This window comes from Diadema setosum, chromosome 13, assembly GCF_964275005.1.
Source record: "Diadema setosum chromosome 13, eeDiaSeto1, whole genome shotgun sequence".
Taxonomy (NCBI): Eukaryota; Metazoa; Echinodermata; class Echinoidea; order Diadematoida; family Diadematidae; genus Diadema; species Diadema setosum.
The window spans coordinates 7202362-7225748 of record NC_092697.1 but is presented as its reverse complement, the minus strand read 5'-3'; the positions used below and the strand labels follow the sequence as shown (position 1 = coordinate 7225748).

The 23387-nt window shown below is 36.8% G+C and overlaps 1 protein-coding gene across 1 annotated transcript in view; it reads right to left on the bottom strand.

Moving 5' to 3' along the window:
- Positions 1-3450: 3450 nt before the first annotated feature.
- Positions 3451-23387, bottom strand: part of LOC140236765 (excitatory amino acid transporter 3-like) — a 21819-nt gene continuing 1882 nt past the window's right edge. Inside the window, exons 3-8 of the mRNA XM_072316695.1 lie at positions 12294-12336; positions 6768-7078; positions 5614-5847; positions 4978-5172; positions 4413-4547; positions 3451-3743 (exon numbers count right to left, since the gene is read on the bottom strand). Of these exons, the coding sequence (XP_072172796.1) occupies positions 3542-3743; positions 4413-4547; positions 4978-5172; positions 5614-5847; positions 6768-7078; positions 12294-12336 (1120 nt within the window). The 3' untranslated portion in view covers positions 3451-3541. The remainder of the gene's footprint in view (positions 3744-4412; positions 4548-4977; positions 5173-5613; positions 5848-6767; positions 7079-12293; positions 12337-23387) is intronic.

Below are 23387 nucleotides of genomic sequence, written 5' to 3'. Positions count from 1 at the left end.
TAACTTTGCGTTTTATGTGTTGTGAAATCAGGATACAGTGTTTATCACATTATTATTATGACGTCATAAGGTAAATACTCAGGTCGGAGCATGTGCGGATGCGTGCGTGTATGTGTGTGTTGTGTGTGTGTGCGCGCGTATGTGTGTGTTATAAACCTTCTTCAGTTTGTTACATTGAGAGGGTGCTCAGAATTAAGATAAGGCTGATATAGATCGATTGCTTTTTTGATATCACACACAAACAAATAACCCAGCTGTAATTCTACTGCAGGAGACAAAATACAATAAAACAAACAAAGTGCGCTTGACATTCTGAGTAAATACATGCAGATTATAATTTCATCTCCCATTTATTGATATGATGTAACAGACTATGGACTAAAATGTACAAAACAATCTGAGTAAACTTCAATCGAAATGAATAATGTACAACCTATAGTTATTGGATTAATTTCAAGGGATCACTGGCTTTAGGTAAATATCTTACGTCGAAATGATTTTCTGGAGCGATACTTACAAGAGTGTGGAAAAGTGTACTTGATTTGAGGACTACTTTTATAATAATATTCACTTAACAAATTTACTACTCATTCCTATGTAGAAATACTTCTGGAAAAGCCAGTATGGAGACTTATACTTTGTGGTATAGCTATCTTCCATTGTATTGTTCATAGAAACTCTAAAGAAATACAATTATAGGGTGAAGTAACTAGTATCACATGTTGTCATTCAAGTGGGCTTGGCACGTATTGGAATCCCACGCCCAGTAAAGTTTACTTCCATGCAGCAAATTGTATGACGCATTTGGTTATCCAAACCATGCAAACAATAGAACAAAACAAAACATAGCTTCGAAACAAAGAAACATATAAACAAAAACAAAAACAAAATCTTCATAGGATAAGTTGACATGCAGCTGCAAGCGGGCTCTGTTTGTGTATAATGTACACGCAGTTTGTGAATATTTTATGACTTGACTTCCTTGATAACATTATAAAGCAAAATGAGACTTCAAATCGCTACCAATGTTTTTATTGCAGTGAATTATGCTGAAATAATCTATACCGGTACTTGAGAAGTAAAATACTTGTACACGTAGTTGTTTTACCTTCGCTAAAAACCTAAAGAAACCAAAACTTAGCTTTATTATTCACTTGGAAAGCATGTGCATGGAAATGTTGACAAAATGAATTAGTTGCAACTGATTGACAAATTGCCCTACATCGACGTAAATAAGCACTGAATTGATCAGTGTTTTAGTAGTAGCCATGATAAAAATCATGGGCGTACATACTCGAGCAGGATTCGAACCTACGACCTCCTGATCACCGGACAGGCGTCATCTCCACTAGACCACCGAGCTTTCGCCCGACAGCAAGTGTTGGTTCTAATCCTTATAGCATGCAGCGGGTACTGCTTTGTTATTCAAATTTCATGAATTTGAAAAATGAATTAGATTTTGTATCCGCTGGTTCCGTGTTGAACAGTAGTTATGGAAGGTCACATGATTGTATTTAATTTATATTGTAACTCTTATGGTTTGCTGAGAACAACCTGTTTTTCTTCCTCCAGTTATTATCCTTTAGATAATGCGCGTTTTATAATATGCACATAAGTGGACGCACTCATAAACACATATTCGCACTCACACGCACGTGTACACATAAACACACCAACACGTACCACACGTATACAATGGTATAGTATGCGACAATTACAAACCAGAAACCCATTAATTTATTTTCTTCCTCATTTCTGTGCCATTCAAATGAATTTGGTTCTGTATACAGCTCAACACATATTAAACATGCATGCTCGTGCAAATCAAGACAAAATCTGTGTAACGAGAGTAAATCTAGAAACACTCAGCATATTGCGAAATCTTCTTTACAAGTTTGTTTGTTTGTTTGTTTGTTTGTTTTTTCCGGCAGCATACCAGCTGTGTTTACAAACTGCGTACGACGACTTAAAACAGTGCAATAAAAAACTTTATGACTTTTTTTTTTGTTTTTAATCCCTGAAACCGACTATACTGCAACATGAAACTTTTTTATATAATGAAGTAAGATATCAAATGATTCCGACGGTTAATGGACATGCATACTCTTGAGTACTGTACAAAAAGGTAGAAAAAGAAGAAATAGACGTACATATTGCATAGATTTCGTCGTTATCATGCAATACATAATGTTTAGCAATTATTTTTATTTTGTTCGTATATATACATAACATTTCCTAATCTAAACATACATTTCAGAAGTCAGCCACCTCCAGAGTCGAATTATGATAGATTATAACTGTAATCAGATTACACTCTATAAATACATTTTTATTTGTTTTTATAAAAGAAAATGAAAATATCAATGTAAATGAAAGACCATTGGATACTTAAATGAATAGAGAGAGTGTCAGCAAATAGTTTTAAAATACATACAAATAAATTCTACTTCTTTGAAGAAAATAAAAGAGAAAACAATGTACGATAAGTACGGAACGCCACTAACCTTTTGTGCTCTCAACATTGTCATAATTATTATAATGTAATTGAAAAAAAAACAGCACTGAACTAGAGTAAGCTGGGAATAAGCTGAGTAAGTTTAAGGTGAGAATCAACCTGTTTTGAACCGAATTTTGCGTGAACACGAATATTGCAGTAAAATAAGAAAAATGAATACAAACTTGATATTTCGTCGCTCAACTTGTGTGTTTAAAGGATAAGACAAACTAATTAGGGAATAATTTGAAACAGAATAGGCCAAAAGCGAAAGAATAATAGTGCTGGGGACAGACTTATGCACGTGTTTATAACTGTGCATCTCCTCCCCCCCCCAAAAAAAAAAAAAAAAAAAATCATTTCGTCCAACCCAAGCATTGAAAACTTTTTGATGGAGATGATTAAGTATTCCTAGTGAAGTAACCGTGATTCTTCTTCTTCTTTTTTTTTTTTTAAATGCCATAAGGTAAATAGGGGCAAACTGATAACGGGATAAAGCAATGCGGTTTTGGAACTAGGATAATCTACCCGATCAAAACAGCAACAACAACAACAACAACAACAACAACAACAACAACAACAACAACAACAACAACAACAACAACAACAACAACTAATCAACCTTCTTTGTTGAATAAAATATAAACAACCAAGAAAAACTCATAAAATGTGAATAAAGTTTCTTCAATGGTAATGCCTGCTTTAGTTGCCATTTGTTGCTTTCCAAGTAAGTGATTTGTGAGTTTAATATCCCCCTGTTTAAAAGACATTGATACTTCAAAATATCTCTTCGATTTTTATTTCCTTTACAAAGGGAAAACACGGAAACAAGAACAACAATCTGTCATAAAGAGATGCATAGTGCAAAAAAGTATAGAAAAAATATACGTTGAAAGCCCAGACACCTTAAAAGGGGGATGATTACAACATTCAGAAATGACAATACGAAACCCCACATGACCTCGCTATAATCAGAATAGGCATTTGTATCGTATTTACTAAATCCGGTCAGTCTTGTGCCACTAGAAGCCGAGTACTGTAACAGGCCTAGAAGCGAGTGTCGAAGTCCGAATCCATGCCGTCGTTGACAAAGCTCATCGGTTCTTGCTTCAGGCCGTTGCTGTGTTTGTAGTCGTTGGCGAGGGCGTTTTCACGGTCGATGCGATCAAAGTCGGGCTTGCTGAACTTGTAGATGATGCCGCAGCCGAATGAGTCGCCCTCAACGTTGACAGTCGTTCGCACGCGATCACTGTCAAAGCGTATACCGAAAAAAATGAGAGATACGTATAATAATATTTTTCTATAATGCTCACAGAACCAACAACAATCGAGCAAAATAAACAACAAGCAAATAAACAAACAAATAAAAAACTTTTGATTATCTAGGGCTTCCCTAGGCATGACAGAATCATAATTCGGACGCCGCTGTAAGTATTCAGAATAACCCTATAGGCCCTACTTTTTCTGAAAAATGATTTGCTAAATCTGGGTGGTACCTGTCATAACTTGATTTTTGTTATGGTTAATAGATAAACATATTCAGAATGTCTCTTCCAGTGTCAAAATCTTGCGCTTTTGTTTTCATGATTTTAAAGACTTCTTACAATCAGAAGAACACCTGAAGCAAACCATGGAGGTTGTATGTGTCGACTTTTTGAAGACACTGAAGAAACACCCCCCCCCCAAAAAAAAAAAAAAAAAACCTAAACAAAACTGGGAGACACTAATCATGAGTGAAAAAAAAAAAGAATTACGACAGAAAAAAAGTAAGCATTGACAGTAGAGGGCGTGCCGCTTGCTCTTGAGAATAGGTGCTCATTTGCACACCCTCATATAACCTACTGAAAAATTATTCTTTCGTAAAATCATATCAATCATGATAATTATGTACATGGTAAAGATTGGCGCTCATACTCACAGGAACCAATCGATGACGAGGATGAGTGTGATGTCATCAGCTGGCAGACCAACTGCATTGAGAACAATCACCAAGGTTACGAGCCCGGCCTGGGGCACGCCTGCTGCTCCAACGCTTGCAAGAGTGGCCGTGATGCTAGAAAAGGGAGAAAAGAGATCTTAATCAGGATATGTGGCAAACAGCAAATAATAACGGAGCAGAAGAAAAAGGAAGAGAAGGAGGAGGATGAGTAGGAGGAGGAGGAGGAGGAGGAGGAGGAGGAGAAGAAGAAGAAGAAGAAGAAGAAGAAGAAGAAGAAGAAGAAGAAAGATGTAATTTCCAATATTACGTTTTTGCTATCAAAGTTGACACGTCGCATCTAACACACGCTAAGCACCTAAATGTAGTTTAGGCCCATTTGTGAGATGAAATCTCTAGCAACTTAGTTCGTTATGAAACTGCACGTTCCTCAGAGCTCACTGCCGTGGCAAAGATGCAGATAATGCTTTTTATAACGTTTTGAGAGAGGGGGAAATAAGATGACGTTCAAACTGTTTCAGTAAGATCTAGCAGGTTGTCCCATTACCTGATCACGATAACGTCGGCCGCGTCGAGAGGGATGTCGTTGACCTGGGCGATGAAGATAGCCGCCACGGCTTCGTAGAGAGCGGTGCCGTCCATGTTGATGGTGGCTCCGATGGGGAGGACGAAGCGGGTAACGCGACTGTCGATCTTGTTGTTGTCTTCCAGACTACGAATGGTGACTGGCAGGGTGGCCGAGCTGTATGTCAACAGAACACGTTATTCGATATTCAATTCTCGAAGCCACGAAGATTTTATACTTACTACAGATTGATGATGATGATGATGATAATGATAATATCAATATTATCGATGTTTTTGCTATTACTCTTTCTATCGTCTTCATTATAAAGGTTATTGATTACTGTGAAGCAAACATTGTTACATTTTATACATTGATGACGATACAACTGGCCACCCGCAAACAGTTGGATATGAATGAATATCATGTCTACAAAGGGCGGGGAAACTCCCGAAGGACTCTGGCATAGTCTTATTTAGGAACATGATTGCACCGCATTGTAAGCATTGCATTTACTCATCTTTATCAAAAAGAATACATTGTCTGGATAATAGTACAATAGTGATTTCAAATAAATTTCCAAAATTTTCTGATCTTCAAATCTCCCAACTGACGCACCTTGAGGCCGTGGCGAAAGCGGTCACCATGGCAGGGGCCACGCCCTTCAGGAACCTGTACGGATTGGAGCGCGTGAAGATGAGGTAGAGGAGCGGCAGGATGATGAAGCCGTGAATGAGGAGGCCGACGATCACGGTGGCCGAGTAGAGACCGATCTGCTGGAAGACCAAGGCCCAGTCATCCATGCTGAGGATCTTACCCAGTATGAGGAAGAAGACACCGATGGGTGACAACCTGGCGAATTCAAAACGGCAACGTGAGTATACTCCGTGACGTCATCATGTGAAGTACTAGTATATATGTATGTTCTATTTCAAACTGATCAATATGGTGTAATGCATACTTTATATTTTGGTGTACCTTTTGCTGGTTGTCGGATGGAAAATAAGTGAAACTAAAATGAACTGAACTGAAGCAAAGAAATATGGCACGGAAGAATAACGATTTTGTTTGGACATTTTGTCTTTGCATTCATTTCTAACCATTTTCTTTGACAACACCCCATTACTCGTTTCATGAAAGGTGCAGTCGTGCTTCATACGCACTTGTCTATCTTAGTATTAGGACGGTTAAACTTTGTGAATCATTACAAATGAAATTCACGTGATCAGGTTGTATACAGTGCCACCTAGTGCAACACATTCCCATCAAAATACCAATGTCTATCCATCCATCCCTCGATGTATTTTTCTATCCGTATATTCCTCCATCTATCTATTCTACCTATCCATCTGTCATGTCTGTATAGCTATCTACCTATCTCACAATCCACATGGCGTCATGTAGCAAATCAATCGTATAGAGCCCACCCTCAGAATATTGTAGCGAGTCCATTGTTTGAATACGGAATATACTGTAGCTATTTCCCAGAATCTTGTCAAGTATAATTATTTACACCATAGTATGATTATATTGTTTGTTTGTTTTCATTTTCCATCAGACAAGAGGACTCAATGGCCAATATTCCGCTACACTAGCCGGTAAAGTTCCAAAGTGTCCAGTTGTTTGTTGTTTGTTCGAGGGGGGGGGGGGGGGGCACTTTACCGGGTCCTACACTCTTTTATTTGTATGTTACAGTACAGACAAAGTGATTTCATTCATCTTTTTCGCTTCTTTTATTTCACATTCAAGATGATAGCAGTGATATAACTGACCAAATGATATAGCCGACCATGATCATGACACATTCCATCAGGGAGTTGATCACGTTACGAAGCGGCAAGCCCTGCTCGCCCATGCGTCCGAGCACGCCACCGAAGACGCACGAAAAGACGACCAATCCAAGAATGTTGGGCTTGTACTCATAGCCGCCTTGCGACACCAAGATCGTCATCGGACCCGACGTCGTATTGGGCATCATGGCCGTGATCGTGGTCTCCGTCACCATCAGTCCAGTGGCTTCAGTCATTGTCACCATCGAGTCCGTGGTCATCTCGACAACCTCGGTGACCTGACGGGTCTTGTACTATAGTCGTGACGAAGACGACCGACGAAAAAACGAGAAAGAAATACGAGAGGCAGGTAAAAATAAAGTTTAAAGAATAAAAGTAACGAATGACGTTCACCAGGATCATATGACTTTACGTGAAACAGGCGCATCATGGATTATTAAAACCATGATGGCTTGAATATCATACATGACGCAAAAAAAAAAGTGTTGAAGTCAATGCGTCATCTTAATATACACTGAGGATTTTCCTTTTTTCCCGCTATTTCTATTTTTCGCATAAAGTGGATCAGAAGAATTGTGAGATGTTGAATAGTGAAAAGGGCATTTAGGCACCCATTATCATTCATTCAAAGTTCAGTGCATCAGCTAACACAGTCATAGCATCGTAATGAGAAAAAACCTAATACGCAAACCACAAAGTGGCTATAACAATTTGTCGCGAAACTTTATTTAGTGTGTAATACATATGTACATGTTATAAGTATGTACATAATATATAAAATAAAATTCTCATAATTCGTACGCGTGAAACGAACCTTTGGAATAGTTAGCTGTTTAGTACCCATTCGTTTATAAACTGCCTGTCTAAGGTAATACAATTAACGCTCCCTCTCCTTCTTCATGTTTTTTTTTTTTTAAAGACAACAAAAAGTTGCACATTTGTTGCTTTTTTTTCTATCTTAAAAAAACCCACCAATGCTTTCAACGAATTATTTGTTTCCCGTCTAAAAGATTGGCTGATTTAAGGGAAAACCCGAATAATGCTCTGAAATTTCGTTTGAAGGTCAGTTTTGCAGCTATTGTTTCAGTAGTAGTTTTATTGATTTCCACAAAATGTTGTTTGGAGTTTGAAAAAAAGAAAAGAAATAGTGCCAATGTTGTTGGCAATTGAAAAATCATGCAGTCGTAACCTGCAGCTTGTAGTTTCACTATTTTAGAAAAGGAAGTACGTCATATTCCGCTCTAGACAATGTTTCATTTTCCTAAAATCGAAAATGAAAAAAGTGTGAAACATCCGTCGTGATTCGGGAGGATTGTACTTTTTTATCATACGATATTCATTTCCTCGTTATTCATCATGTACGATACGTTGTGGGTAAACATGTGGAATATCATGATATGGTATATTTTATTATAGCAAGCATCTGGTTGTTGTAGTTTGTTTGCATTTGCATCTGCATCTGTTATTGGAAATTCTAACCTGCACAGTTTTGTTAATCCATTAATCAACCAGTCAATCAAACTTAAAGCGCATAGAGACACTACGGTAGTGATATGCGCTATATAAGCACTGTGTTTCATACATATATATGTATATATTATATATATATATATATATATATATATATATATATATATATATATATATATATATATATATATATATATATATATACATGTATATATATATATATATATATATATATATATATATATATATATATATATATATATATATATATTTCTGATCAAAATATGAATGGAAATTTTTGCTCGTACACGACATAGTGGTTAAGTCTTTGGACGTTTAGGTCTTGAGTTCGAGTCCTGTCAGGAGTGCGTTCATCCTTGGACAAAATTTTCTTAACCCAAAAGGAAAATCACAAAAATCATAAAATGATATTGACTACAAGAGTGTTTAAGAAATACCCCACACTGAATGGTAAAAGAGAGATTATGAAATAACAATACATTTTTACTAGGAAAGATGTGAATTTCATTCTCGACGCACAATAATTTTTTAACACAATGTTTCTATTTTTTCTTTTGACATGATGTCCTGCATACTATGCGTTATGACATAATGTCTTGTATGATTGCGATTATATCATTGTATCACCCCGATTGACAACAGATGATTTTAATCCGAAAACGAAAAGGAATTCATCAATCCGAACATTTGTGACACTATTCCGAAGGGTTGTTATTCTGAAGGTTCGTAATTCCGCAGGTTCTTTAGGCTCGTAATTCCAAAGGTTTGTAGTACGCGTCATCTATGTCGGCTTAACGACCTTTACTGCAGTTTCGGATTAACGAGTCTTCGGAATAATGACCCTTTTCTTTCCTTACGGAATTATTGCACACTGGGAATAACGAACCTTATTTCATTTACGGAATCACTGAACACTCAGAATAACGAACCTTATTTCATTTTCGGAATCACTGAACACTCAGAATAACGAACCTTATTTCATTTTCGGAATAATGAGCCTTCGGAATGACGTCACAAATGCTCAGATGGACCAACTGTTTGAATTTTTGGATTACACGTAATAATTATAATCCTTTGTCACTGGGGGCGAGGAATTCCTCTATCAACATCACAGACAGAAATCATTCCCTCGCGTACTTATATGGGGCAATCGATCGATTGGTTTATATTGTACATACTAGGACACAGATTCACATGCCTGTTGTCACTGCTACGAGTCTTTGCAAACATCAGCGCCATTGACTTAACCTTGATAGACGCCAGCGGCCCATTTCTCATCATCATCATTATGCTTATAAACGGAGGGCCGTTTCACATGAGTGACCAGGATTGATTTTTGCCTTGCAGCTGGGTAGGAGATGGGTAAATAGTGACATGTACCCAGCAATATAATGTCAAATATCTCTCTAGAGTAAACCATCATCCAATATTCTCGATATCAACAGATTAATCAGTTCTTTCAAGATAACTGGTAGTTTCATGGTATTACAGTATTACTATTAGAGACACCTTCTTTGATGACCAATTACTCGTGATAGATATAGAAGTAATTATACAAAGTTATAAAGAAATTTACAAGCTCATGCCAATTGGAGAGAAACAGGAAATGCAATATCTTAAAAATGTGTTCCCATAGTTTACAAAATCTGTCGTAAATTTAGCAATAAGAAGCTTTCGAAAATTCTGTTGCTATACAATAATCCCCAATAACTAAACATTAGTTTCTATTCAATTATTGATGAATGAATTCTATGTGTCTGAACAGTTATGACGGAGGTAAATGAACTTTGCCTGAACCATTATGTTTTAGATTTTCAACAGCAGTCACATCCCCACACACATACACACCTTCACATGCACATACAAAATGAATGTGCACAACCCTCCATCGTATACGTACCAATACACAGGGCATAATCGTGTTTTTAAATTTATTGGTCTATCAAGACGAGCATTGCCACTTGTAGTTATGACTCTTGTGTAATAACGAGTATGGCAATATAACATGGCAATGTCAACAACAGAAAATTAACACTTTATGTTCTTTCAAAATGGACTTTGACATCGTCACGTTGACTTCAAGTTCATTTTGAGCAGTGTCGCTCAAGTTTTTACTGACTTAAGTAAGCAATTCTGATGGCTCATGCCAGTCAGATTGACCAGAGACAAGACGTAATATTAAGTTATCACTTCCCTTTTCTAGTTTATTGATGAAAATGCTTTGCCATTGCCAGTAAGGGACAAACAAAAGTTTAGAGAGCGCCCAAAAGGAAGTACAGTGTGTCAAAAACGATGAGCACTGCCTTAAGATTACTATTAATGGATAAAATGTTTGTAATGCAACATGAACAAGTACAACAACAAAAAGAATAGTGCTTCCAAAAGGCGCTAAATCCATCATTTTTTTTTTCAATGGATTTAGCGCCTTTTGGTTGAAAGCTCTACATATATATACGTATATTATGTAACACGTTTGTGTGTGTGTGTGTGTGTGTGTGTGTGTGTATAATGTATATGGATATATCCACGATACATTCTCTTCTTATGCATGCCCTAACTCATGATTTTCATTTGTGAAAGTTTGGCAGCACTGTTGTGATCAGAATTTTGTAGCTGTCAGAAAAGAATGCGATGTAGGCTAAGTAGGCTAATATGACAGTTTGATTAGTGTGCAGGATCATGAGTTGGGAAACAATGTGATAATGGGATTAACAATGGTGTCACCAACAATATATTCTTACTACCTAAATGAATATGTTTCCTTTCAGTTGCAGGCCTTCAAAGATTAATACCACAATGAAAGACGATTTGTAATTTTGTCATTTTTTTTAAATGGAATAGGGTAATAGTAAAATTGGTTCTGTACAAAACCAAGTTTCATGCTGCGTATATGTCCAGTTTTGTTGAGAATAATGAGTAAAAGGGTATACAACTTCATCCGGATATATGATATCAACAAAATAGTTGAGGAAATCCGTCAAATAAGCGATTTCCTTTATCCTCGAACCTTCACCACATTTTATTGATAAAATTCTACTAATCCGGAAAAAAGAAAAGGAAGAAAAGATTGATATGCCAGACCGACAGGTTACAGGGAAGCTATTAGTCTTTCATGTGAGAGAAGCCAAAAGGGTTTTACGAATTCTACACTGAATTTTAATTTTTACAGTCGGAAAGTCGAGCTGACTTCACTTTTGTTTCATTTTTCCTCACACTTTCAATGACGTCGAGTTATCGGAGTAGACATGTTTATATCGAATGGTTTTCTTAAATCAGAAGTGTTGAGTTCCTCAACGGTATATTCCATCAGTCTGTGCTAAACGACAACAAATCTAACATCAACTATTTAACCAAGTAAGCATTTTGAGATGCAGCGATATACTAAAGGGCGGTGAATGAAAGACAATTGATAACAAATATATCGACAACGAAAATGTAGTAATGGAAACTGAATTACATTTGAATTGAATTGAATTGAAAAAGACGGCCTGCCAAATGATTAAAAAATATATATCGATAACAAAAATGTGTTATTGGAAATTGTATTTCATGTGAATTGAATTGAATTGAAAAAGACGGCCTGCAAATGCTTGAAAAAATATATCGATAACAAAAATGTGTTATTGGAAATTAAATTCCATTTGAATTGAATTGAAAAATACGGCCTATCAAATCCTTGAAAAAATATCGATAAGAAAAATGAAATTTTAATTTATTTTGAAATGAATTGAATGGACTGGAATTGGAAAAGACGGCCTATCAAAATGCTCGGTGCCCCCGACCGGATTGGATTTCTGCCCCTAAATAAATGAGGAATATCCTTATCTTGTTCATTACTGTCTCACCATAAAGGATGTTTTTAAGTTTTTGATTGATGCTGTTTTGTTTATATTACTATACAATAACATTATAACACTGTGCACAGCAGTTTACCATCCAGGACCCAAACTGCTTTCTGTCTTATAACGTTCATTACGCCGTAATACAAACACGCTTAATTGATGGTTTTATACTTACAGTTCGGAAACATGCTTCAATAATATTCTCTGGGAACATCCCCCTGCAAAAAAAGAAAAGAAAAGAAAACATTCACAAAAGAGGTCAAACAAGAAAGGAAATTAATCTTGGAATACTTGGACACAAGCAGCAAGTACACAGTAACGATAGTGGATAGACAGTTATATACAATAAAAGTGTTGCAATGGATTTTATCGGACAATTCATAATAAGGTATTCCTTATTCAAAGTTGTTGTTGTTGTTTGTTTTTTGTTTGTTTGTTTGTTTGTTTTGTTTTGTTTTGTTTTGTTTTTTACTAAGGGCTATCACTCTATTGCAAAGTACCGAAGAAGACTTACCTCCGACGTTTTTACTATCAATATATCTTAAGCTCTGGACTTGCAATTTTAATTTCTTACATTTTTCTTACGACATTTCTAGAATTTGTAAACTACAAACTGAAATAATCAAAGTTGGTTGGTTGTTTCCTGTTGTTTCCATGGCAACAGCAATGACATCAACTGACAATCATTGCAAACGTGTTTATGCAGTGTTAAGTACTAGTATAGCCTCGCAAATCTATCTTATCTACGTGTGATTTGCCTGTGGCAGCTGTATCATATGGGAGAGTTTGTTTAGTCGCATGTTTCTAAGGTTATAAATGGAGTTCGACACAAATTTCGCGCCAAATATGATATCTCTCGCGAACAGTAGCCCTTCCGAGCCCATCTTGTTTACATGTATTTTCCAGGAGGGTTCAAAAGTACACCATTTCTTTTCAGTCTTTTAGGTGTCATCGCTGCACGTAAGAATACTTTATGGTTAATGCGATATGCTCTATGTTGTAAAATAGAACCATGCATGAAAGCATGTTAAGGAGGTCGAATATGAAGTAACGTACAGAGTTATGATCGCAGCCCCTTATTTCATGATAACGCGTTTCTCATCGATATACGCCGATCTCTCCCTTTCAACTGTGTGTGTGTGTGTGTGTGTGTGTGTGTGTATGTGTGTGTGTGTGTGTGTGTGTGTGTGTGTGTGTGTGTGCGTGTGTAGCCTTGTAGCATCACAAAACCCACAAAAAATGTACCCCAGATTGATTTTTGCAGAACACAAGAAAATAAGAGTCATTTTCGTTTCATTCCAAATCAGCCAATCTTTTATTAAATGTATTTTCTGACAAAGTTACGTTTTTTTTTTCTAACAAAATATCTAAGCTCGAAACGTTATAATTTTTTGCAAGCAGTGCTAGTAATCCATTTTTAAACGCATTTGTTTTTCATTTGGTGTGAGAGGTGTCTGAAAGTATAACAAAGCATGAAAACCCAGCAGAAGCTTGGCAAACAGTCAGTACTGGTATTTGGTATTTTTTGCATACTTGACATAATCTGAACAGAATGCTGCCGATTCATGTGCGAACCAAGCTTTGGGTTAATCTGACAATTCGTTCACAATGGTTGTCATGGACCTTTCAAAAAAAAAAAATCCTCCGTTTGTTCCACACAATAAAGTGTGTCCCGGTGCACTTGAGTGAACTCCTCGCTTCAGTGCCCCATTTTCCTCAGATGTATAGCATTCCTGCATGTTCGACTTTCGTCACCTATTTCGGTAGGCAATTACAGAACTCAAAGTTCAAAGTTCAAATTTATTTTCCTTTCCATCAAATAAACAGAGAAAATTATAATCATGCTATGTATAAGCAGAACATATTTGTAATAAGAGTTGCAAAAACGTAAATTCACAAACATCTGTAACTCCAACTTTCATGAGTTACAATCTTGTTACTAGTATCTCAAGGGTAAATATCTTCATTTCCTGTTTCCAAACTTGACTTCACTAACACGACTAAAAATGTTTGTATCTTGTGACTTTGTGTGTGTGTGTGTGTATGTGTGTGTGTGTGTGTGTGTGTGTGTGTGTGTGTGTGTGTGTATTCTCTCATTAACGTGCATATAATTTTATGTTTACTTATTCATTCATTTATCAAGGTTCGACGTTACACTTGAAGCAGTTGCCAGATGGCTCTGGTCCACGAGAAATAAATGCCGTCCGGCCACCACTTTCTGAGAAATTGGTGGCCCGATTTGGCAGGTCGAAGGGCAATCGACATTGATAATTAAGAGAAGCACTGGGGCTCCTTCGCATAGCATGTTATTTTTAACTTGTGTACGAAAATAGACATGTTTCTATGACAAGTTGTGCTTGCTGGTATTCATTGTATGAGAGGTGAGGACATGATTTCAGTACAACGTCTTCCATAAATTTAGATAAAGGTGGAATCGAAACAGAAAGGAGGTTGAAATAGAATATACACTGATTTTTAGAGGTAAACGAACACTGTAGAAACTAGTCACGATTTGATTATCACATTCACCGAGGAAAAAAGATGAAACACAGAAGGAAAATTATTGTTTGCGGTGTAATACTGGGTGATCTCTACACATCCACGAGAGATTGACGTACAGTCAGTTTACCTCCAGGAGGGAAATTTCCTCTGTTCTTTCTGGTATCTCAGGACGAGTCAAATATTTGACGAAATCCCCTTTTGTTTGGGAAGGTACGATGCGCTTGCTCTTTGTAATTGAATGAAGCTATACGCTTTCGGCGCTCGTTATTGTTTTGCTTATGAATTAAATCCCCCTGAACGAAAGTTTAGCTGAGCCAGTTAGTCTCGACTGTTGTAGCAAAACCATTCTCAATTTCGTCGAGTTGAACCAAGGAGGTTTAAGAGATGGAGTTCCAACTGGCTGTAATTATTCAAACAGTTGTCACTTTTCTATTGATGTACAAAAGAATTCCACAGGGGCATCTGTGCCTTTGGTGGCGGGGTTTGATGCCGCCGTCTTGCTGAGCAATCTGAAGATTCATTTTGAACGTGAACTTAATGTTGGCTATATTTTGCTTGTTTATCTATTAAATGAAACGAAATCTCACTTAATGATAAAGCTCATTAAACAAAGGTCAATCCCTTCAAGAAATATGTGCAAAAGTGTAAATCAGAGCTGTATCATGTGAAAGTGTTTAAAACTGTACCCTCCCGGAAAGCCGGTTTTATCACTTTTCCACTTAATTCCTCCAAATAAAACTGATATGGAATAATCTTTGAGTATAATTCTATATTAATATACATATCAGATTAGTGGCCGGGCACGGCCAGTCGAGTAATTTTCATTTTCATTTCATCATTTTTTGCGCAATTTCTATTCGCGCATCCCCGTGTCTATACCATTCTATATACCACCTATCTTTTATAAGTAGGGATGGCGAAAAGTAATTACCATCACGAAGACATATTTTCGTTAGAAAGTGGCTGATGATTATGCAATGAGACAAGAGTCAATTGTCTTCCTATCTGCGCGGCAGATCCAGTTTTGCCACATGCTTCAAATACTTTCGAGTGGCGGCATCGAACGCGACTTCAAAGGAAATACGACAGTTGTGACTCCATTCTCTTGAACCTCCTTGGTTGAACATACAATTGTAAGGCTGCTTTCACATAGAAGTATTCGCTATTCGCTATTCGCTATTCGAGTACCGAATACACCATCACCCGCACCGTCAACTCACCATCCCATGTAGTGAGGAATTCTTCCTCCTACATCGCAGCAAATCTTATGAACAATTTCTAAACTGCATCAGAATGTCGGTCTACATGCTTATATTTGCTAACGGGCAAATCCAGACCAAAAGTGTCATTATTTCATAAACGAGAGACGGTATACGCTGCAAAAAAATCGAACAAGCTCGATTCCCACTTTGCTATACTTTTCGCAGGTATTCGGTACTTTCGAATAGTGCCCTCTTATGTGAACCGGTGTGAGGAAATCCTATCGTTCGATTCAAGCTATTCGCGTGCCCCCGAAAAACGAGCCCGAATACCCAAATAGTATACTTCTATGTGAAAGCAGCCTAACAGGCTCTGAGCCTATCCGAGCTGGTGTGCCGAGGGACAGAATGTTTCTGTGTTCGGGGACTTTAACCCAAGCCGTTTCATCTATTAAAGGCAGATGCGCCACCGACTGAACCTTCTCACCATCCCAATACTTTTACCAGGACACTGTCGAATGCATTTGAATCATCGCTTTATTTAACTATATGTTGCAGGAAGGTTGAAGGGTGTTCCTCTTCCCTGTATGTTCGTATCTTTTATGTTTATTTTATATTTCCATACTTACAAGGCGTACAATGTGAGAAATGCAAACACAGACGGTGGCACGTTTGTTATATACAGTGTAAATATGAAGGCTTTTTTTTCATATAGGCGAAAAAAGACTAAAGGCGGTCGTACGATTTTGTTATCTATCCGTTTCTACAGGTTGGATTTCTCCGTTTAATTCATATTAACTGGCACTACGTTGACCAACGATTGTTTGTAGAATGATGCTGTGTAAAGTCGCAGAGAAATATTGTTGGTTGGCAAGTTCATGGTCTCATGAATATCAAGGCGATGCGTCTACAGTGTACCACACAGGACTTTGTACAATGATTATGATCCAAGCAAATGCAAACTGTAATGCAAGGACATGACTTTGAAGTCTCTTTTTTTTATTTTAGGTGTGGAAGGACATCGTTTTCAGTGCCAGTGTTCGTACACATCATCTCAAGGATTGGCTACTAGCCACCTCATTCCATTGCTAGCAAGAATCCGACATTTATTTTATATCTAGCAATAAACATCTCGTCAAGGTGATGGCCATGCACGGTCCACATCCGTTTTTCAGAGCAAGGAGAAGGGCGAAGAAATAAACTCTTTGAGGACCTCACTTCCGCAACCGCACGGACGACAATGACAGAGCATCATAAACTCCCACAAGCTCCAAAAGTCAATAACATCATGCTTTTGAGAAAAAAAAAAAGAAAAAAAAAACTCAAATGAATTTGTGTAATAGCTAAATATTTTGTCCTTTTTATCGTTGATATCGAAAATTGAAAGCTGTATGGCATAACGAAAGCAATTGTTGTTGATTTAAATTGATGACGACTCAAGAAGTAGCAGCAGCAGATGTTCAGCCTTAAAGAATCACGTGATACCATCCAGAGCTAACAGATATTTCAGTCGCATATAAAAATGACCAGTTTATTTTCAGGAAATATAGACGTAGTTTGCATCACTTGACTTCATCGTATGCCAGCAAAAAAAAAACAACAAAAAAAACAACAAAAAACACAAAACACAAAACAAAACAACAAAAAACAAACAAACAAAAACCACACAAAACAAAACAACAACAAAAGCAAAAACAACAGCAACAACACATATCTTGTAAATAGATATTTTATGTAAAATATAAGAACCCACCGCTAACCATTAATGATTTGAATGCCCGTCTTTGGAAGAGTTCAGTAGAGCAAGGAAGACTCGGAAAAAAAAAAGGCTGCAGCATTCACTGAAGAGCGAGTGCTTAAAGTTCAGGGTTTTACGTCTCATGTTTGTTTTCTTTTGTTTCTGGAGAGAAAAGCGAAGGGGCGGTTTTATTTACCCCATATTATACGCCTGGAGCATTCGATCCTGAATATCAACACCAGTGAATCTTTCATTCTATATTTGCTCATTGCCTTAGCTGCTAGCGTTGCCAACAGAATCTTCCATCGACCACTTTCAATAATTGAATGATCCGTTACAATGATTAGCCAGAGCGACCAAGGAAAGCAAAACCCAAAGAGCAATGTGGATTGAGTGAAAGCAGCAACATTAGTAGAACACATCAGGGAAAGTTTGAAGAAAATTTGACAATCAACGCAATAGTTATGGATTTTTAAAGTTTTGGTGTAGTAATGACTGGATAAGGAGACTACTTCAGTTTATGACATCATGTGTGGACAACAATTATTTTATTATACAGAAAATTCAACATACTTTCACTTTTCTAGCTTAATGAAAGAGCCCTTGACTTAGCTCTTTCAGAAAGCAGGGGGAACAATATCAAAGAGGTTGGTCAAGGGCTCTTTCATTCATATGCTAGAAAAGTGAAAGCATGTTGAATTTTCTTTACATTTTCTTTATAACACTGTTGTTCACGAGTGATGTCATAAACTCAAGCAGTCTCCTCATCAAGCGGTTCCAACACCAAAACTTTAAAAATTCATAATTTTGCATCGATTGTACGAATTTCCTCAAACTTTCAGTGATATGTTCTACTAAGGTTGCTGCTTTGACTCAATTCATAATTCTATTTGGTTTTGGTTTCCTTTAACACCCACAGCACATCCCGCATCACACAATCACTAGTAGTTCCCGCACAACATGGAATGCTATGTGTCTTCCAAGACGCCACTTTATCCAAAGTGTTGCTTTAAAAAAAAGTCACCCACAATTGCTATTACTGCTTATAGCCTTTGTAGCTAAAATTGTTTGCAAATTAAGTGTTATCTGTTATAACACTAAGAATAAAAATGGAACCACATTTATGTAGGCGTATCACATTAATCTATAAAATATGCATGGACTCAAGATAAAAAATGACAAGTGCAGATCGACGAAAAAAAATCTACATTGAGTTCTCATCAACAGTTGTTCGAGTTGTTGAGTCGTTGCAATAATGAGAGTATGAGTAACATGAATGAGAACGTGTGACAAGGCGGCCAGCAGAATTTTGAATTCTTTGTTTGCGATTAAGCTGGTTTTGCTAAAAAAATATACTATTGTTTCCGTTATCAACATGACACTTTTCAACACTAATACCAAAGAGCCTTTCTGTTAATTTCTGCCATTCTCCTGTCCAGATATTGTTTCATTTGCCTGATCTTGCAAAGAGCTAGAGAGGCAATACGACAAAAGGTTTGTTAATCGGGATATGAAAAACGGTTCGTTATTTCGAAACACACAAATTACCTATACTTATATAATATTTTCGTTAATCCGGATATTTGTGACGTTATTCCGAAAGCTCGTTCTTCTGGATGAGGTTTGTTAGCCCAAAATGAAAATAAGGTTATTATTCGTTAATCCGAAAATAAAAGAGAGCGTACTCGTTTCGTATTTTGATTTATAAACTTTCGGTACAGCAAATCTTGTTTCATTTTCGGTATTACGAACCTTTGGAGTAACGAACCTCCAGAGTAATGAACTGTGACCCAACGGATTAGTCTCATACGTACAGGAACATTAAGACAAGTAATCAAAAACTATCATACTAAAAAACGCCGTATTGCGTTTGCGATATACTGCGATTTTGCTTTTTGTGACATGATTATCAATAATAGGTGATGTCGCATCTTCATCTTCACAAAATACACGATATATGATCATTGTCTCTAAACTGCTAAAAGCTGGAGAAAAGAGGGACAGGAACATAATAATACAGACTAGAGGTTCAAGCAAACGCAAGTCACCAGATGAATCAACAATGAAAAAGGCATGGCATATATCTATTTAATATTCTTGAGTACAACCCGCTACGCGAGAACCTAAAAATTTGCTAACAGATCTCAAACCTACAATCACCGTGTTCCACCGGCAATAGAGCACAAAGAGATACACCTATACCATATAACGTTATTTACGCTTATACAGTTTAACATGATTTATGAGAAAAAAAAATCCCTGGGAATTTAGGGTTTAGGTCTTGGCTAGGTCATTGTATCTATGGGATTGCCTGAAGCCGTTCTATCGATGCATTTATATATCGCAACAATGAATTCTTATATGAACTTTTGTTAAGGTAACCCCCTCAAAAGAAACCCCACAACAACAACAAACAAACAGCCTATCATTATGGTTTATTTTCCATACTTCAACACGAATTGACTCACGTAAACAATCTATAGTGACCATAACAACACTGACTTTCTCGTTTAATGCAAAAACTAGCACAATTCAACTCAGTACAAGGACAAGTTACACAAAGCTGAGAAACCCTCCAAAAAAGAGATATAATGGAATCAAAAGATAATAAAAAAAGAAGTTATTCCGAAATCAAAAGATCAAGAATTTACGGAGCAGACAAGTGAGAGAGAATTCCACGTAACACAATGGAAAATATGCATGTCGTAGATGTTTGCGGCCAAGAGGGAAATGTAAGCTCAACATAAAACGCGCGACTGGTTGGGGATATACAAACTAGCTCTTTCAAACCTGCTACTGGTTGAGTGTGAAACTAAATAATAGATATCAGTCTTATGTTAAAGTTCGTGTGTCCCTTTTGCAACCCCGAACGTTAGATTCCTTTCCTAAACTGATATATTGTGGAGGTATAATAGTAGGCAACTCAGACTTTTCCTTGGAATCATCAACAACAACAACAACAACAACAACAACAACAACAACAACAACAACAACAACAACAACAACAACAACAACAACAACAACAACAACAACAACAACAACAACAACAACAACGAGGACAACAACAACAACGACGACGACGACGACGACGACAACAACAACAACAACAACAAAATGGAAACTTCGAACTGATGGAGGTAGAAACAATATCATAGATTTCCAATGAATTTATTCGGACCCGAAAAAAAAAAATCCAACCGTTATTCTCGTTACCTCTAAGAGAGACATATATGATGTGCTCCCTCGCGGATATATTTCTTAGAATTTCCCCCAGTTTGTATATTGAATGATGATGTTTGATTTGTTTATAATGCATTATGGTCTGATTTGATGTCAATACTGTCTGGGGCAAATCATTTTTTAAAAAGGGTCACTTTTTGTAAACACAACAACAACAGCAACAACAACAACAACAAAAAGGGAGCGTATTCCCGAGTGACATCGGGTCAGTTATTAATGTCTTCTTCTGAAATTCAAAGCTCTGAGGAATACACGATGTTGGGAGACAATATTCTTCAAGCATGCAAAATTTCATACCATTTGCAAAAGGGATATACGACCTTTGTTTAGAGCACGCTTTCCAAAACTTATTATGCGCTCAACATTCTGATCAAAGCGACCATAGAGGCAGAGAGTCTCAAACGATCATATACCAGTCGTACGACCGTCGTTCTTTCACTCGTAACAGATCGTAAGAGAGTGCGACATTACCAGTGGCTGAGCATCATGATGTTTGCAGCTCGTCTTATGACCGATTGTTATTTCTTCCTGTATATACACCGATAACGACAAGCCACGACCAATAACAATTTCTTGTTACCTATAGTCTCAATAGTACAAATTGCTTGGATACAAACAATGGTTTATTTCTAAATATTACATGTTAAAAACTATAACCTTTTATAGGGTACTAGTATATCATCGACATGGAATTCAGGACAGATGATCGAACGCGTTGTTTTTGCCTGTGTGCGTTTGTTTTCTTGATTGTCACAATACTTTTCTTTGACTTTCTATGGAATAAAGGCTTTTTAATTTGAACATGATTGTGTTACCATAACTTTATCCCTTAACATTGTTAATCAGCGATCTGGGCGTGTAAAGGTGATCATATAGATTGCATAATCTCACGTCGACTTTGGACTTTGTGTCTTCTCTCCACATAAAATGAAATCAGTCATATAAAATCAACCGAACCAGAAAGAGATATTTCATCAATAAATACCTTTTTTTTTTGGGGGGGGGGAGGGGATTGGGTTGATATTTCTACGGTACAAACATCGGTATATAGGTTGTAAAATAAGTACATCGTCTCATAGTCTTTGACCCATATCGCTCTTTCGAGAAAATGATGCGAAGCTGTACGAATGTTCTGTCAGAGTTTTTTTTCCCGATTTTTTGCTACGCTTTCATTTTTCTGTTATTCCACGCATATCAACGCTTAGAAACTATAGTAATAAGCGCTTTATAAATGATATGTATTATTATTATTATTATTATTATTATTATTATTATTATTATTATTATTATTATTATTATTATTATTATTATTATTATTATTATTATTATTATCATCATCATATCAGGGCAGAGTTTCCCTTTGAGACTACCAGCACTATGATTTTACATTACAAAAATTTTGACTGTATGGAAGGAAACCATACTGAGGTAGAGATGGAAAATATTTCGAGCATTAACTGATGTCTGATGCGTTGTTGTAAAACAAGAGACGCTGAAATGTTTTGTTTTGATTTATCTCGTCTGGTCTATCGATATTTTCTTTTTATACATTGGTTGGATTTTCATCACCTTGTATCACAGCAAAGGTTCAGTTTGACCGGGGAATGGATATCGAAAATGGTCACTGGTGTGACTATACTTGCAAAACTCTCGGGGAAATGATGAAAAAAAAAGTAAAAACAACAGTAGTCCTACTGACAATAACTATGAACAAGAGCGTATCCTCTCATCTTCTTTTGCTCTTTGCAATGCACACCATGTTACTGTCCCAGAACTTGGAATATGTAAACACTGTTTTGCTTTACTCGTATAATCTTAATACAAAGCAAAAGTGACGTATGATGACCTATAGGCCGAACGGATCGCGTGTATGTATTCGTGTGTGTTTCTAATAGTAATGTCCCTGGCGGTTGGGGCTGTGAACATTGCATAGCCCAATTAATGTAGACCTACATTGTGAATTCATGTAGACCCGCCCAAGTACATACAGACAGATCCCAACTTTCAATAGAAGTAGGGCGCTTCCTTCGCCCTGTGCCGCGCTTTGTTTACTTTTTGACTTGAAGTAATATGTCTACGCTGATTATCAGCCCTCATCACACTCTTGCAATGGATAAAGCCTTCTTAAGAATGAAAGTCCTCGCTATTTCTCCTCAACTCCTCATTTCCAAGCTATATTTGTGTAGCGGAAAAGAATGATTATTTTGATAACATAGAATGATAGTAATGATCATCATAGTAATAATAGTAATAATCATCATCATAATCACGTTAACGATCATAATCACGTTAACGATCGCCCCGTCACTGTACAGACGTCATGCTAACCTGGAAACATTAAACTGCACATTACTTGAATATGAGACCATTCTGAAGCAAATAATTTTCACACAACAATAGATGTAATGTACTCTTAAATGAATCCCAGAAGGATTAGAATAATCATCCACCAGCATTCTCACTGATTCCCACTGATCAGTTCCTAGCCATCCCCTTTAGTACTACTAATACTATTTCTGCTGTACTTTTGCTTTAATATTACTATTGTAGTTGTTGATATTACCATCGTTATTGTCATCAGCACTATACT